Below are 17,872 nucleotides of genomic sequence, written 5' to 3'. Positions count from 1 at the left end.
TATAATAATACCGAAAAGTCGCTCAAATGTCTTAGAATATCAGTTTTGAATTCCGGAAAAAAAAAGAGAACGGAGTAGGGAGAATTTGGGTTTCATGGTTGAGCGGAGCAGAATCTTCTAAGACAAAGAAAAAGGCAAAGCCACATTTTCGGTAGTTATTATCTATTCGGTTAACGTGAAGCGGGACCAAGATAATTTTTTTTCTCCTCTTTCGAATTGAACAAATAAAGCAACATAACTTTGCATGGATGAAATGGAATAGTATATGTTATTTGAAGTGACTGAAAAGCAAATAATATGTCATTTATTATCAAAAATATAAAATAAAATGCTAAATTCCAAACCCACACATCAGTTAGTACAGAAAACGTTAAGCAACAGAAGAAGAGCAATTAGGATTAAGTGACAATGTCCTCACGCAGACAAAAAAGGATAGAAAGTAAAACAACCAAGACAGAAAGCTCTAGCAAAAAAAGAAAAGAAAAATAAAAGAGGGGATATGTGACATAGTTATAACCGTCAAAAGCGAGGTGGAAAGTAAAAAGAAAAATAGAAATCTATATTTAAAAAGAAAGGGGATAGAAAAGCAAAGATAAAAAAATTATTGTACAAAATCAAAAAAAAGGAAAGAAGAATTAATAAATTAATAATTAAAAGCGATTATGCATTTTACGCAATCATCTTCTCAATCAATGCGTCTGTTAGCTGAGCATTGCGAATAATTTGAGCCTTGGTTACGTTCGAGAAGGACCCACAGTCAAGGATGCCTTGGAAGCCAAGCTCCTGCAGGTAAGCAAGTTGCGTGGCTTTTGTTCTCGTTGATACTGAGCTCAAGCTATTGCTATTGCGGATACTTGCATCCTGTATGCTTGATGCACTGCCGGGTCTCGAGCTACTCTGTATTGCGCTCTCACTTGAGCCCTGCACTTTATTGGAAGGGAGGGAGGTGGAGCTCGAGGTGTTCGCAGCTTCAGCAAGGCCAGGGGTGGCTGGACGACCTGTTGAAGTGCTGGATGCGACGCCTCCAAAGGTAACTGGGTCGGAAACAACCGTGCAGAGAATGGACTTAACAGCCTCCTGAATGGGAAGCACCTCGTTGCTATTAATGATGTGGTTCATTTTCATAAGCAACGATCCGTAGCTATTGGAAATAAAATAGGTTAGAGATGAAAGAACAGCACTCCTCTGTTGGAATATATATGCATACACTAGCGAGAACACCTCGGGAATAGCAACTGCTGACTCCGCCAACATGCCATACAAAAAGAGTCGCTCGGCCTCGTTTTCCGCATTATTCAACATAGTAACCAGAAGTGACACGAGCAAAAGTGCGGTGCTATTGTCTGGTATATCCAGGCGATCAAACACAAGTGCGCAGATGGGCGTGATTGAATTGTAATCCACTTCAACGTCCGGGAAATTCACCCGTGTCAAAAGCTCACGTAACTCAAGATTCTTTGCAGCCGTGGGAAGCAAAGCTGCAAGATAACCAAGAGTACGGGAACTAATGAGCTCGTGCTCGGACGAGGCGGCCTTGCCTTCCAACTCCACAAATGTTGTCAGTAACGCCTGCGTCGCCACCTTTGTGGTCGGATGTTTAAGTCCTTTTAGTAGCGTTGCTGCAACTGCAAATGAGAAATGCGTTGAAAAGCTGATTCCATTTGTTGCGTCGATTTCCTGTGCAATATCAGAGACGGGCTCGCGCAAGCGCAGCAACATCTCCGTGGGACCATCCTTTGCGAACAAACCATGGCCATCAAGTGTTCGCAACACGACTTGCAACAGGTTGAGCGCGCTCGTGAAAATGGGCACATGGCCCACTTCCACGAGTGACATTGCGAGCCAAAATAGATGGTGTAAGTAGCGCGAATCCTTTTGCAAATTTGGCACAACATTTGTCAGGCACATGACAATGCTAATCACGAGATTGCAATCGGTCTCGTTGAACATGGCCAATCCGCCGCGAAGCGTCACAAGGATTTGGTATAGGAGGTCGTCGTCGACATCTTCTTTGGCCAAGCACCCGAGTACAACAAACGTGCGAGGCTGAATTGCAGGATTGAATTGAAAGGCAGAACTTGTGACAAGACCCAGCCATCGAGCTCGCCATGCGTTGGCCATGTCAATCGAAGGAGCACCCGCGCTAATCACCTGCAGGAGGGCATCTACGATGCTCTCCAGTGAACCAAGCGCCATTGTCTCCGCAACCTCGTTTGTCGATTCTTGTGAGATGACAAGGGCATTTGGAGCGGAGCGATTCAGTCCGAAGAGCAGACGGAACTTGGGCTTCGCAAATTCGGCAAGTAGAACGTGCAGCCGCTTTAACTGCTCTTGTTCAAGGGGCATTGAAACGCACAGAGTTTGGATCACGTTGACAACGAGCCCATGAATAGACGAACGCACCACTGAAGGGCCCGTTGCGACAAGTATCGAGACAATATAGCATAACTCGGGAAGGAAATGCTGCACATGATGACGGCAATTGAATGAGAGCAGCAAATTCATGCGGATCAATACAGCGATCTCTTGCCAAAGTGGGTGCTCAGACAAAGTGCGTGTAGGTTTCAGGCAAGTGCTAAGTAAGCACTTGCGTAATTTGGCCATTACCTTGCCACGCACCGCAGTTGAGGATAAGCTGACCATTGTATCCGCCACAGCTTCAGCAACGTTGGACCCGACTCCATGATCAGCCGCGTATTGTACAAGTGTGTCGAGGACGAGAGGGATCAGCTCCTCAACCTTGCCCAACACACTCCACACTTTTGCCTGCATCTGTGCGTATATCTCGGATTGGCTCACAGTGAGCTCGATGAGGGAGCGAATTATCTCACGCACTTTGACCACATTGTGCTGATTGCTCACTACATGCATGCCTCCATCTCCCGCTGGCGATGCTATTTTAGGGCGCGCGAACGAGGCAAGGTTAGGTAGCCAGGAGCTCATGTATTCGAGGCATAGGTGCTGTTGCCGGGTGCTCGATTTGGAAAGTCCAACAAAGCATTCATTCAGAAATTCAAGCGTCAGTTGCGGCTGTGTTGCCGCAAGTCGTTCGCTCACGGACACCACAAAATTCGTGCTGTTCGCGGGGATGCATAAGCCCTTTACGCTCAATAGCATGTCGATACCCTCGAAATCAAAAGCAAGCACCAAAGCATGCAAAAGATCATAGGCCGCTAGCCTTAGGGACGGATCCTCGCTTCCGAGATTAAGCAGTGCCATGTTCAGCAGAGTGCCGGGTACGTCATCGGGACGGATATGGCGTTCACTAATCTCGTTGGGTTGAGATAATTGATACCGAGCTTTGGCGGATCGAATGGCTTGCACAATGACCGGCCGCTTAGGGCTGGACAGAGCATATACCCCACGAGGTTCCGACTCAATATGATACTTGATATAGAACTCATTCTCATCGGAAGCGCCGGGCGTGGGTGCCGCATCCACGATTTGTGACACATGGAACACATCGTTAACTACTGCGCTTAGCCCAAGGAATATCTCCTCCTTGCGAGCAGATATGATATGGACCCACTCAGTTCCAACCTTAATAATAACAGGGGAACTTGAGCGGGAAAGTATTTTATTGGCGGGCGAGAAGGTCACTGCAGGCTCGCTGTCCATGAGCTGGGTAGATTTGGGTAAATGCACCTCCGATGGTGGGATATGCTCATACAATTCACGCAGGTTCGCCGCGAATACAACCTTACGTGACGTCAAAATGGGAATTGAGCGCGGAAGCCGGCGTTGTAGGAACTTTTTGAAATTCGTATTGATTCCAAAGAAGTAAATTTTGCCTATGTTCGTAATAGTTGAAAAATGCATGTATTGAAAGAGCTGATTAAGCCATTGGTGTGGCACGGCATTGGTCTCGCTTGTACAGGTGCAGTCAATGAGGATATCAAAGGGCTTCTCCATATGGTGGCCGACGACCTTGAAGATGTAGTAGATCATGCCTTCAAAATCAAATGAGTCGGCATTTACGCGTCGGGCAACGTAAACAAACACCGGTCTCCTCTCGCGTGATACTCCCCCGAGGTAAAATACACCCTTTTTTGTGATCTCATCTATATTCCGGTTTGCATTGCGGCGCATGAAATCTTGATACAGGTGATTTTTGGATGAAAAACCGAATGTGCGCTGAGGAAAGGCTTCTTTCTTTGGCGCTTCCGTCGGGCCGCCGATTTCGGAGAGCAAGGCTGCGAGACGATCGAATGCTTCACGCGAAGTAGTCGGTGGCTGTGAGATATCGCTAGTAGACGACATGCTAGTCGGTCGGGAGTTCGACACAGCTTGCAGACGCCCCATGCGGGTATTGCCAGATATCTCTCGGCCAATCTTCTCGAGATTGTCAAGTAGGAACCAATGCAAACGAATCTGATCCGACTCTTCCAGCCTACAAGGCTCGGGGGTTTCAGTTTTGAACTCCTCGTTGACGGCGGGGCTGACAGAGATGTCGCGAAGGAATGCGGTAACCCGATAGATATTATTTGACAGAAAATCATTGAGCACCGTCATATAGGGTTCTTTTGCCCCAAACAAGACATTATTCGCAAGATTTTGAATAACCTTTGTAATAAGCGTCAAACCGCGTCTGAACTCTTTGCTCACAGAGGGCGGTTTAACTAGCTGCTCCACCTCAGGCGCCACAATTGCGGGACAGAAAAATCGCAGAAAGATAAATCCGCCAACAGCGGTATATTTCGCCTCGGGGAAGCGCTCTCCGACTGCAGTAGCGAGGTAAGAGCAAACTTCGCGGAAAGATCTCGGCACCCTATTTGTTGTGGTACAAATGACATCCAAAAACTGCTGGGTTGTGCGTTTCAGGTTCGCCACGTTGCGGTTAATGTCCTCAGGATTGGGCACCTTAGCGGGATCCAGTTCGAACGAATATTGTTCAGGATGCGTATAAAGCTCTTGTAATATAGGTTGCAGTGTTGTTCGCATATAGTCTGTGCCGTACAAGCGCGCGAAAGCGGAAAGCATTCGTGTTGCCATGCTATTTCGTCGGAAGAGCTCGGATTCTGACTCGGTGTTCGCTACTTCGCGCTCGATGACTGTCTTGAGCAAAAGCATTGTTTGTTTGCGAGAATTAAAAACCTTGAGCAAAAGAAGTGCAAGAGTATCGATCTCGGATACCGGGCATACATTGCATAAGGTAAGAGCAATTTTCAGATCTGATCCCACAATAATCTAAAAACAGACAAAAGTTGAAGTGATATTAACTAAGCAATCGTGACATATCACTAGGGTGTATACGTACATCAATCAGCTTCTCGTACTTTTCTGCTCGGCTGCTCACAAAATTCATTGCAAGCGCATCGAATCCTGTTCCCAAATTAAGCATATTGGTCAACACCTGCATAAAGGCGGTGCGTGTTCTGGTGTCTTCGTGGTAGCCTTTGAGCAGGGTGTATTTCAACCCAGCGTCTACATTCGCGCTCAGGAGGTTGGAAAGTGCGAGAATAGTTTGCTCTTTAAGGGGGGCAAGGTCGCGTACATACTCCTTGGACTTTGAAAGAAGCATCTGCAGATCTTGGTTATTGCGAGCATTTTGTGACGTGGTTGTGTCAATCGACTCAAGGCGGCATCGATTAAGCAGCTTCACGAAAAGGCTGAAATATTTGTAGAACAGTTTGCTCTTGGCTTGGGAGTTGTCGGATTCCCCTTCATTGTTGGTTGGGATGAGCGGAAGCTTCTGTAATAATACTACGATGGCTTTTAAACAGGCAAGGTCCAAGTCGCGGTATAGCCGTTCCTGCTGCAAAACCTCTTGAACATTCGGCTGTCCATCTGATTTAGAAAAGTCACTCGTCCACTCAACAACGATCTCGAGTAGGCGGTTCCGCAGCGTCACTTCCTGATTCAAGGTGACACACTCTTTCTTCAAAATGAGCATTTCACAGAGCTGGCACATCTTGATTTTCGTACGAATCACGGTGGGTTGCGAGTGACTCAAGCGATGCAAATAACGTGCAAAATTGAGCACAAGGGAACCGACATCCACGATAAACACATGCTCGGCAGGATCACGCAATTGATCAAGGATCAGTTTCATGACCGAGATTGCTTGATCAACGAACAGAGTCGAACGTTCCGAGTGTACAGCCTCCGAATCCGGATCAAAAAAGACGGAGATTGCACTTTCAAAATACCCAAACAGTAGATTATAGAGTGCAGGAGGAAGATCCGACCCAAGCGTCTCCTTCGAAACCTCCCTTACAAAGACATTGTCGGATACCAGTAGATCTACCATTTCTTGCACAAACTTCTCTACCATCTGACCGCTATCATGTGGCGACCCGCCCAGGCGTCTTCCATCATAGTTGGATGTGCGAGGGGAGGGGGGATTTGCGACTGCAACGCAGCATTCACTGAGCGCCGCAAGAAAACCAGTATAGTTTTGCCATTCAGATGCTTTGTCTTCGTCAATCGCGTCGCGAGAAGGTAATCCCGACGAAGATGGGTAACGAGGTATTGTTTGACCACGTAACTTCTCATAAAATGCCGGCTTCTTCGGGGTGCTGCTTGACGGTGACTCGAGACCCTCTTCTTTGATATCATCAAGTGAACGCACAAGCGACTGAGTAAGTACCCTCCACCGCTTCCATGCTTCTTCCCAAGCCGCCAAATTGCCCGGTGTAGGCCTCGTCATTTGCCGCAATAGGCGTCTAATTTTCTTTTGTAATGCTCTGCGTCCAGTAACGGGTCCACCGACACGCGCCAGTTCCGAATACACATTGAAATTTTCAACAATGGTCAACTGCGATCGCTGTGTGTCATCCAGCTCCTCTGTCAAACTTGCTTCTGTACACAAATGCCCAAAGCAGGAAAGAGTCATCGAACATATCTGATTATCGGGGCTACAAAGCAATACAAGTAGCGCAATCTCGAGGGCCACAGTAGATGCGAGTCGCTCCGGAATATCTGCACAATGAGATGCCTGCTCGCGACACGACTTGAGGAACTCGTTACGACGCACAAGCAACTTTAACAAAAGTTCAAGGGTGTGTTTGGTACCCTCTTCACGTTCTTTATAATCAAGGATTTTACGTGCGACTGCTAAGAGCACTTGGCTGCTTATTGTCCAAAAGGAAGACATTTTTGCATCTTCTGATCCCCATTTGTCGATATATGCAGGTGAATGCAATTGCAAGAGCAATTCAGCCGCACTTGTACGCACAGCAGTAACTGGATCATGCAAGCAAAGGCTAATTCCATGTGTTAGGCGGCGTAATTCTTCATAGTGCTCACTATTTTCAGCCCATAGTGCAAGTTGGGGGGCTACAAGGTATAATTTGAAAATGGTGAGCAGAAGATCCAGTTTCTCGCCTGCTTCCTCAAGTAGCATTTTGCGCTGTTTTTTGTCACTCGTCACAATCTTTTTTGTGAGAGAGATGTCCTGCATTGCCCGGTCCCGGTTCAATCCTTCTTGGAAGAGTTTACGGATTGGGCTCGCCAGTGTGGAGTACGCTTGACTCAGAGAAGGGTTCCATGGAAGACGCTGCTGTTCATCTGAGAGTGCAAGACATGTTTTGGAAAGCACCAGCTTAAATACAATGGGTGCCGAATCAAGCATACAATAAGAAACGAATGAGCGCAGAGCAGTTCGTGGATTGAGAAGATATAGCGAGGTAAGACAGTCAATCATCAGCGATTGGTCGACGAAATTATCGGAATTCGCTTGAACTCGCTGTGGATCAAGTAACTTTTCCTAAATAAACATCGCAATGTATTATTACCAGTAAATTTCAGTAAAATCCTCCAGGAAATAGCATACCCTGAGATCATTCTCCACATCCGAAACTATGTGCCTTAATATAGATCTCTCCGATTGGTTTACGTATGTGCTCGCCTTACAAATGCTCACATAGCACACCGATGCAACATCTCCTAAACGTGAGCTTCGCATGCTCTTTTTCAGCGCCTCCAAGAATTGCACTTTTTTATTCCGACCGGAAGTTCCAACGTTCATTACAGCCGAGGCAAGTATATCAGGGCAAAGCAATAGTAGTGTCGTCTGCAGAGGCCAGAAAACGCCTTTACGCCGATTATTGTCTGCAAGCGAATTGGATATATCAAATAGGACTTCTGGGCGGCCGTCAAGTCGCTGCTGGGATTGATAAAGGGCGGCGAATTCGGCAGGGTAAACTTCAATCCAATTCCAGATTGACTTGCGCAGAACCAATCCCATGTTTGGTTGAGCAGGACGTTTAAGGTGAAGAAAGGTAGAACTTAACTCTATAAATCATAATTTCTTAGAAAATTGCGAGCATAAAATTGGCCCGGCCATTAATTAGTAAATTACCTTGTAGTACAGCACTCAAACGTTTCTGATCCAAACATGCGTACTCGAGTAGTTTGAGCTCTGATGTGTCAGGCCACTCGTCAGTGGTGGATGAGAGATGCTTAATTTTTGACTTGATTTTCGCAAAGACAACTCCCCAATTGCTAGCGCTCAAGTAGAACAGGATGCTACTTGCAGATCGATGGATGCCGGTATGAATGTCGCCGCACAACGGAGCATAAAAGTGTTTGGCGGGCGTTTGATTTCGCTCACTCATTGAAGTAAATGAAACGAATGGGCTGCCAATTGAGATGTATGAGTTTTGTACCTCCTCGCTAATTGTAGTCTGGTTGATGACCCGAAGAATGACGTTTATTATGGACTTAACAAGCGATTCTTCAAGTGCTGGCGGATCCTCGAGTCGTCGTTGTGGTATATTAGCTTGTTGCTCTGGTGCTTCAGAAACATGGGCAGTGCTTTCACGATACCATCTCCAGTGATGACCCATGCATACAGATAGTATATTGAGAATGATATATTGTGATTGTAAAACCTCAGGGGCAACGACTTCTTCACTAGACACTGGGACAGTGTGCTAAAATAAGAATACCAGTGTTAATATATGCAGTCGAATGAAATGAGCTACAAGACATTACTTGTGAAATATTCTCGAGCATAGCAACCAAATTCTTAGCTACTTGAGGTAGTCTGTATTGTGCAACATCCACCAAGGCTGAGAGAGTTTGCTGAAATGACCGATCATTTTCGAGTGCCTCCAAGCTCCTCCCCTCATTGATCGGGACCTAATATCCAAAAAAAATCGCTTAGGCATTACAAAATTAGTAGTGAAAATAAAAGTCGATTTACTCGTATTCGATTTACGAAGGAATTAATAAGTTTAGCCTCCGCGTTCATCTTTGAGAACTATTCCGAAGAGAATAGAGATGAAAACGGAAGAGGTATTGATCAAGGAGGCAATAGTAAGGGTAAGATCTCCTTAAGATCTGGGATAAATCCCTTTATCTCGCTCTCACAATGTTAAACAGAAAAGAATGTATGAAAAGAGAGAAATCAAGATGAAAAATAAAAGAGCTCTAGAGATCAGATTAGCAATTGGAGACATTAGCATAGAAAAAGTTGGGGATAATTACCGATTTGTTTGATTTAGAAGGTGGGAGATAAACAAGAAGATGTAGACTGAAAATTATGTCGAGATCTAAGGAGCAAGCAATAAGTATCAGTAAAGATGATGAAATTCCATTACGAGAAAGAGATTTATTTAGCTCGTGTAAGGGTGTAGAATTCAGGCTTAACTCCCAGCTGGATATATTCATTAAGCCTACCTTGATTATATTTATAACAGTGGTTCGTAGTCAAATACTCTAGCCATTACTAACTGAATCGAGAGCAATAGTGTTGCCCGGTTTGACCGACGCTGTCTGAACTCTCAACTGAAGCGAACAATGAAATTTTGTTCAGATAAAGTCGACACGTGTGCTGCGCCCCCTTTTTTTCCTCGGATTCTTTTCCTCCTCGAACTTTAACAGTCCAACCAACTTCAATTTCTTGATTAATTCATTAACCGAAAAAAATAAATTGGAAGAAAGAAATAGCGAAAAAAAAAAAGACCAGCCAAGTACAACAATAATTAGTATGCAGCATCAATAGCAATCCACGCTTTGTACACCTCTCTCGCATTGTCCTTGCACTTCCGTTTAATTGACAAGGCTTTGCGACGAGCTATATGCATCAATCAATAAGCAGACAATAATATTAGGTTCACCAAATCTCCGCAGTATAAAAATGCAATTTCATGGAGAATAATCCAAATATCAATAGATTTTGTCTCCCTATTAATCACAAACCTACATACCAAGCCTTTGAATCTCTTTTCGGTCCGATAATCCCTATGCTTTCATTTGGCGGTGATGCCAGTACCATCACTAAGTACTCTACTTTTTGACAAAGTAAGTGTATATATGTAATTCGGCTCATCTCCCTCCATATAGTCAAAATACTCGCAGTTTATACAAAAAATAAAAATATGGTTACTTGGATACTGTGTGCATTTGGCTTATAATTCAAGATATGAGATATAAAACAATAGCATTCTTCATTATAAATCCTACTCCTCGAACTATTTCATCCGAGAATATTATATATGCTCATACTACTGTTGAACCCGCACGCGAGATCAGATAGCAGGTTGACGAAGTATGTTTACATAATAAAGATTATTAGACACCTTAAACGTTGGACTCTTCTGACTAACTTCAAAATTGATGATAAGTAATGCTTTTTCTCTATTTCGTTGATCCAATTATAATGGTTCAATTTAGTGCACAGAACTGTTGGTGTAAAACGAAAATCATATATACCCGATATAAAAAACGAATAGAAATAGCGAAAAACGTAACAAGGTTTTGCTCAAATAGTACGCTTGAATTAACTAGTTGGCTCGATCGTTTATTCTTTAAACGGTTGCAAACTGAATACTTCCGGAAAAAATTTTATTATATGTACACACTGCCTTTCGTCTATCAAATTTTACTTAGCAGCCAAGTAACAGATGACACTAAGCAATATATATAATAAAGACTGTTTAAGTTATCAATGTATATTCAAAATTATGTTGAGCTAATACAAACTCCTACGGCATTGAATATAGCTCGCCTTTCAAACTCATTAATGTTTGTTAACCACAACAATAGATAACCATAATAAAAGAACAGAAAAGTTGCGTATGTGTTCGTCAAACTTTGCCAGCATAACACTAAAATTTCGATCTATTCTACCAAAAAAAAAATAAAATAGTACATAATCTATGCTTCTCGCCGCCCAATTCAATTACTTTACAGCTACATTGTTCCAAATTGCCATTCTTCTCTTCTCAATTGCAACAGGAACTTTCCCATACACCTAGGAAGTATATAAAATGAGAACGGTGTGAATATTTAGGTTGGAGTGCATATCTGAGAGGCTTAGTTCAATTTTGTGAATGTGAAAAAGAATGGAGTAATGTAAGAATTGATATTAAGACACTATCTGATACACTATATTTACGAAGTTTCTTATTTTTTTTTTTCATCAACCCCATTTTTCACTCCTTAATCCCTCTTATCTAACGATTCCCAAAACTACCATGGAATTACCTGTCATTTATAATAGATACGAAGTCTTAATCAAGTTTGATGGTTCGAATCTCATCTTGCCGGGGATCAAAGGTAAAATTTTAATATCACTGTTAGCATGCAAGATATTATAATATAATATATTATATTTAATCCTTATCCTTTGACGTGCGTTTCCCTTAGTTCCCATCTCGCTTCAAAACATACTATGGGCATCAATTAAAAAAATGGAACAAATAACGCTGGAAATCTCGATGCTCGTCCCGAATCCGAAAACAGGGGTCGCTCGCCTCCAAGTTATGTACTACGAAGTCAACGACGAAGCAGACGCAAATATTTGGGCTGAAAAGGTTATGTCAGTTGCGTATGAAGGTAAACTAATCGTCTGTATTTGAAGACTTGGAATAGGGTCCTCTCACGGTTCAATTTAGGATTAAAGCCGCAAAAGAATTTCTATATTTTGTTGAACCCATACTCAGGCAAAGGAACCAGCAGGCGGGCTTTGGATAAATATGTTCTTCCTGTGTTAAATGCAGCCAGATGTTCATATCATGTTCAGGGTAATGAGCTACATAGGACATTCTCAATGAAACATTGTTTCATTGCTGATTTTTGTGTACTTAACTAGTAACGGAACACAGAGGCCATGCAGAAGAACTCACGCGCAATCTCAATATTCAAGACTATGATGCTGTAATTTCAGTGGGCGGCGACGGGCTTTTATTTGAAGTGATTAACGGGCTTTTAAAACGTGAAGACGCATTCTCCGCATCAAAGCTGCCCTTGTGTGTAATTCCTACAGGTATCCTCTCTTCTTACCCTGAAGACAACTAAAACTAGGCTCTCACCTGGACCAAACTCTTTTCTAGGTAGCGGCAATGCATTGAGCATTTCTATGCATGGAGAGAAGCAGGGGTTCAGCCCAGTAAATAGTACTCTTGCTGCAATTAAAGGTTTTATTTTATTCCCTTGATCTTGTCTAACCTCAATCTCATGCTATTTACTAAACTAATTCTCCAGGAACTCCTCTTTCAATTGATATCTGCTCCATTACTCAAGGAAAAGAGAGATATTTCTCCTTCCTTTCACAAAATTTTGGCATCGCCGGTGACGCCGATCTTGGAACGGACAAACATTTGAAATGGATGGGTGATACCCGCTTTACGGTCGGTGCACTGTATTATATCATGCGCAAGAAACGATACCCATGCGAGCTATCAATGCTCGTGGAACATGCAGAACTTTCCGCAGTCAAAGAGCACTACCGTTTGCACAAAGAAAAGAATGATGTCAACGGAATCGATACCGAGGAAGAGTCATTTTTGAAGGATAAATATGGTGATATAGATTCACCGGTACCGGAAAACTGGCACCGCATCAACGGAGATCTCATCAATGTTCTGGGCGCCAAGTGTCCGCTCCTCGGCCGTGGAATGCTCAGCCATCCTTATGCGCTGCCCGATGATGGGCTTCTGGATATGGTGATCCTTGAGCCCGATTCGACTCTAAATGTCCTCGGCATCTTTGATAAACTGTCGAAGGGAGCCCATGTGGAGTCGCGCGCTGTAAAATACTATAAAGTGAAGGCGTTTAGACTTACCCCCAAATTACCCAAAGGCTCCACAAAGGGTTACTTATCTATTGATGGAGAGTCAATGCCTTTCGAACCATTCCAGGCGGAAGTCCATCGACGTGTTGTAAAAGTAATGTCATTAAATGGGGGATATATTCCAGTCGATATTTGACGTGACCATGCGCCTCTTTAGCCTTATCTCTCCACTAGAACTAATGACTGTCTCCAAAATGATATATCGATTGTTTAACTTATTAATTTCTTCTCTAGTCTTACGATATTTCACATATTTTTATACATATATATATATATATATATTTTCATTTCGTCCAAAATATTTAATCCGAAAGTATTCCTGAAATGTACAGACGTTTTTGATAAGCAAGCTAGGGCAAGACACCGTGACAAAAATCAGAATAAATTAATAATTTTCCAAATTTAAGCTGTAATTAATATCCACTTTTGTCTTTAAGTTGTCCTAAGGAGTCAACTATAACGAAAGTGATTCATTAATTCGATTAACTTAATAATAGGATGATTAAATAAATAAAATAAATAGCAACGACACAAAGCGATCATACCAAAGGTAATAACAGGAGGGAAAACAACGTGGTAATTATAAGAATCAATTAAATAATGAAAAGGAATAGAAGGACTGTATCAATAAATATCAAAATGGTATTTAGATTATAGTGATTAGTTCGTCGGTAAGGAAACCATTTTTTCTGTAAATTCCTCATCCTCAGCTATTCTCTCCTTGGAGTCCAGTTCGAATCCATCATCAAAACTTCCGCAAACTCCTCCGCCGACCTCAAGGCGACCACGGACATTGGTCACTTTTCTCACAAATTCTCGGCCGTCTAATTCCTTTGTCCGTAGCTCCTCCAATCTCTTAGCAGATGGAAGATGATGATTCGACAAGACTTTTGTAGATGAGCTTTTTTCATCTCCCTCGTAGTCTCTATCTCTCTCTTCGGTGCTTCCAAAGCTATTCCAACTTTCATTCTCTCTGAATCGAGCGATTGCGGCCTGTTCAAAGTCTCCTTTGAATTGGCGTCCTTTTCTTGCAAGCGACAATGTAGGAGATACGACGTCCACGCCCTCTCCAGTTGAGGTAATCACCGCATGGGCCCGTTTCTGTTGTCTTGCGATTTCGTTCACTCGCGTGAAATTATAGGGATGATACTCTTCCTCCAGCATTTTCAACTCCAGTCCATACTTGTTCGTAAACCCTCGACCCAAAACTGAATCAGGCTGCCCTATGATGGGTCTGGTTTTATTTTTCTTGCGAATGGTGAGTGGGTCGTCTTCCAAGAGCAACTCCTCAAGCTCATGCATTGCATCGAAATTTGATTGTGTCGAGTCCGGCTCGAACTTAGGAGTCACCTTTTTCTCCTTGATGGCTTCCCAATCCAGGTCCTTGAACCAGGGATGGCTTTTGACGGCCGCAAATCCTTCTTCACCACATCCGAGGCGATTGGGTATCTCTCGGGTACAAAGGCGTGTTATAAAGTCTATACACTCTTGCGATGCCACTTCATGTGCATCGGGGGGGAACAGTAGCGGGTCATGGATAATAGCATTGGTTAATGCGCTGCTAGTTCTTCCGCGGAAAGGACGTGCGCCGAAGACAATCTCGTAAAGCATTGCACCCAACGACCACCAGTCTACCGAGTTCAAATACCCATGTCTTTGAAGAATTTCCGGAGCTAAAAATGGAAAGCTATTCAGTACAATTTATTATCCCCCAATGATAATCGGCGGGGAGAAGAGTGAAAATCGACTTACCCATATAAGCCAATGAACCAGCATAAGTAGTCAGGGGCTTACTCTCGTTATAGTGGGCGGCAATATTGAAATCGGTAAGATGTACATGTCCTTTGGAATCCAGTAGCACGTTGTCCGGCTTTATATCTCTTTATCGAATAGATTTTTCAATACGGAAAAACACCCTGATTATTGGGTTGATATTTACCTGTGGACAACTCTTTTGCTGTGCAGAAAGTCCAAGGCAGAAGAAAGCTCTGCCGCATAGAGACGCACGCATTCCTCGGGGAACTTCCCCATTCGCTCCAGGTGAAAGCGTAGGTCGCCCCCCAACATCAAGTCGATCACCATAAATAAATTAACGTCATCCTGAGCGTAATGACAATTTGATATTAAGACAACCACTTAGTAAACATGAAGAATTGCTATTCACCTGAAAAGCGTATCGTAAATTTACAATAAATGGGTAGTCGAGCGACTCTAGAAGGCGCCGCTCCGAAATCACATTCTTAATGGCGCGCATTTTTACGCATTTCGCCTTATTTATATATTTTAAAGCATACATTTCTTTTGTCTTTTTGTGCTGAACGACGCGCACCTTTCCAAATGAACCCCTTCCTACACTGCGCATAAGATTGAAATGGTTCAAATGGACTTTTTTTAAAAAATATGGCATTGGTAAGAGAACGAAAAGCTATCAACCCCTTTGTAACAAAAGTTTAATACCCTCATCGTCAAAGTCGATATTTTCCTCCTTGCAACATATTCCTCCCATATTTTCTATTGCATAGTAAAAGAAAAACAAAAGCAGAAAATAAGAAAAGCCGCAAGAAATCTCGCGTTATAGAACGAGGAAGGACAAGTAGGAGGTCAAGGATCGATTTTGAAATAAACTTCCTTTCCCGTTCACAAATTGAAGGGAAAAGCATGTGTCGCAGCATACCAACCATATAAATTGTAGGACAAAGCCGCTTTAATCTGAATTTCTTCAAAGACCGTTGAATTATTCGCAAAGCTTTTTCTGTGCTTCTGTCCTTCCTTTTTGTCCCCGCAAAAAACCTTGTATTTGTTGCCCTTGTGAATTCTGCGAATCCATCGGAAAACTCTGCACATTAATTAATCAACCCTAACTCTATGTCGTATTCGAGCAGTGATCATCCTCCCCCCACCATAGTGGGCTCCCCTGCCCTCAATATACCACATCGTCGTGGCAGTGTCTCGCAGCTTGATCCTCAATCCGCGGCAGATAACTTTTCTCAACGCCTCTCCACATCCATCAATAGCTGGGCTAGCTCTTATTCTCGCAGCGTCAACTACAAATTTAATGAACTTGTGGCGGACAGCTCTTCCGAAAGAATCGATCCATACGATGCAGTGTCTGTTTATTCAACAACTTATTCGCCTTTCGCAGAACAATCGCCGTTACTACGCGCAAAACGTGGTTCTGTCGCAAGCGGTATCCCTGGTTTTGAAGAATCTATACCACAGAGAAGAGATTCCCTAGCACGATGGGATTCATTGCAGAATCGTGCAGAATCAACACAAGATAATGCTGATCAGGAGGGTCAAGTTTATCAAGACGGGGCTTATCATGGCCTATCTTCGGTGTCGCAGGTAAAACCTTAGCAGTCTCCAATAATGGAACCTGCGGACTACTTTAATGTTATTCTTTATTCTATTAGTCCGTTTTCAATAGCATTAATGTCCTTATGGGCATAGGGATCCTCGCTCTCCCTTTGGGTTTCCGGTTTGCAGGCTGGATACTTGGTACTCTCATTTTCATTTTTTGTTGTGCTGTCACTCGCTATACAGCTATTTCGATTTCACGTTGTATGGATTCTGCACCCAATGTAAATACCTATGCAGATATGGGCGTCGTAGCATTCGGCCCCAGTTCCCGAAGCTTCACTACTGTAACATTTATGCTCGAACTAATGGCGGCAGCGGTTAGCCAGGTGATTCTAATTGGAGATTCTCTGAAGATTTTGTTTCCGCATATGAGTCTTACTACACTGAAATTAATCGGCTTTGCCATCATTGCGCCATCTACTTGGCTTCCCATCCACATCTTGTCCTATTGGTCGCTGGTTGGAATTGTATCAGCGTTTTGTTTAGTAGGAGTGGTACTCATCGATGGCCTATCAAAAGGGGAAGCACCAGGCAGTCTACTCTCACCCATGCCCACGACGCTGTGGCCTGAAAATTGGCTATCTCTCCCATTTTCGTTTGGCCTTATCATGGCTGGCTTTGCTGGCCATGCGGTTTTCCCTTCGATTTATAGAGAGATGAAAAACCCCAAGCGCTTCGGTACAGTTGTAGACAGAACTTATCTGGCTACTGCAAGCATCTACTTCACAATGGCAGCATCGGGCTACTTGATGTTCGGACGAGAAACAATGGAGGAAATTACCAAGAATCTAATGGCCACGGATGGCTATATGGGCTGGATCAATCATATTGCAGTATGGTTGATCGTAGTCAATCCTATGTCCAAATTTGCCTTGACGATGAACCCGATTAGTTTGACTTTCGAGCTCATGTTCTTCCGATCCCAGTACGCAATCGATCATTGGAATTTTATACGAAAGTGGCATTTCCCACTACAGATGACCATCCGTACCCTACTTGTGAGCGTGGTGGTTTTTATCGCTATCGCTATTCCTGGCTTTGATCGCGTCATGGTTAGATGCATCACATACTTGGAGTCAAAGTATTCACTGAAAATTTATTTATGGTTATAAATAGGCACTACTTGGGTCTTTCTTTTCCTTCGCCATCGCTGCTATATTCCCCCTGGCTTGCCGTTTGCGTATCTTCGGGCACTCCATGAGCAATAGGGAGAAAATGGTTGATGTTATGTTAATAGCTATGAGTACCATCCTTGCTCTATTTGGGACGATTTGGAGCTTTTTACCTGAGTCAGTGCTCAAGTATTAAATAGAAAAATTGGGACTTGTATTTCCACCAAATGTTGGACAATTACCACTGCTTTGTCTATAATATTTATGAAAAGAGTTAACTAGAATTTATCTCACACCTCATCATGTTGAGCCTATGTATAATACTGTGAAGATACTAATATTAATTCTAATTTCCTTATTCCTATTTCGTTGTAAGGGA

General features: G+C 43.2%; 4 protein-coding genes across 4 annotated transcripts; 2 read left to right on the top strand and 2 right to left on the bottom strand.

The window, feature by feature from the left end:
* Nucleotides 1-669: 669 nt before the first annotated feature.
* On the bottom strand, nt 670-9,196 carry VTP21DRAFT_1478 (uncharacterized protein; the record flags this gene model as incomplete). The annotated part of the gene is made up of 7 exons (XM_069391569.1): nt 670-1,141; nt 1,208-5,187; nt 5,258-7,708; nt 7,775-8,235; nt 8,303-8,876; nt 8,938-9,084; nt 9,149-9,196. 7 exons carry the CDS (start codon nt 9,194-9,196, stop codon nt 670-672), a joined length of 8,133 nt encoding a protein of 2,710 aa, XP_069251599.1.
* Nucleotides 9,197-11,423: 2,227 nt separating this feature from the next.
* Nucleotides 11,424-13,157, top strand: VTP21DRAFT_1477 (uncharacterized protein; the record flags this gene model as incomplete). The annotated part of the gene is made up of 6 exons (XM_069391568.1): nt 11,424-11,505; nt 11,596-11,784; nt 11,844-11,972; nt 12,041-12,214; nt 12,282-12,365; nt 12,433-13,157. 6 exons carry the CDS (start codon nt 11,424-11,426, stop codon nt 13,155-13,157), a joined length of 1,383 nt encoding a protein of 460 aa, XP_069251598.1.
* Nucleotides 13,158-13,681: 524 nt separating this feature from the next.
* Nucleotides 13,682-15,527, bottom strand: VTP21DRAFT_1476 (uncharacterized protein; the record flags this gene model as incomplete). Its single annotated transcript, XM_069391567.1, has 5 exons — nt 13,682-14,694; nt 14,774-14,901; nt 14,961-15,121; nt 15,186-15,406; nt 15,479-15,527. The coding sequence occupies 5 exons, from the start codon at nt 15,525-15,527 to the stop codon at nt 13,682-13,684; spliced, it is 1,572 nt and encodes a 523-aa protein (XP_069251597.1).
* Nucleotides 15,528-15,886: 359 nt separating this feature from the next.
* On the top strand, nt 15,887-17,689 carry VTP21DRAFT_1475 (uncharacterized protein; the record flags this gene model as incomplete). Its single annotated transcript, XM_069391566.1, has 3 exons — nt 15,887-16,366; nt 16,435-17,433; nt 17,498-17,689. The coding sequence occupies 3 exons, from the start codon at nt 15,887-15,889 to the stop codon at nt 17,687-17,689; spliced, it is 1,671 nt and encodes a 556-aa protein (XP_069251596.1).
* Between the last annotated feature and the right edge of the window lie 183 nt (nt 17,690-17,872).

This window comes from Calcarisporiella thermophila (assembly GCF_041956535.1).
Source record: "Calcarisporiella thermophila strain CBS 279.70 unplaced genomic scaffold VTP21scaffold_11, whole genome shotgun sequence".
NCBI classification, from domain to species: Eukaryota; Fungi; Calcarisporiellomycota; class Calcarisporiellomycetes; order Calcarisporiellales; family Calcarisporiellaceae; genus Calcarisporiella; species Calcarisporiella thermophila.
Note: the sequence above shows the minus strand (reverse complement) of the source record. Positions and strands in the feature narration are given on the sequence as shown.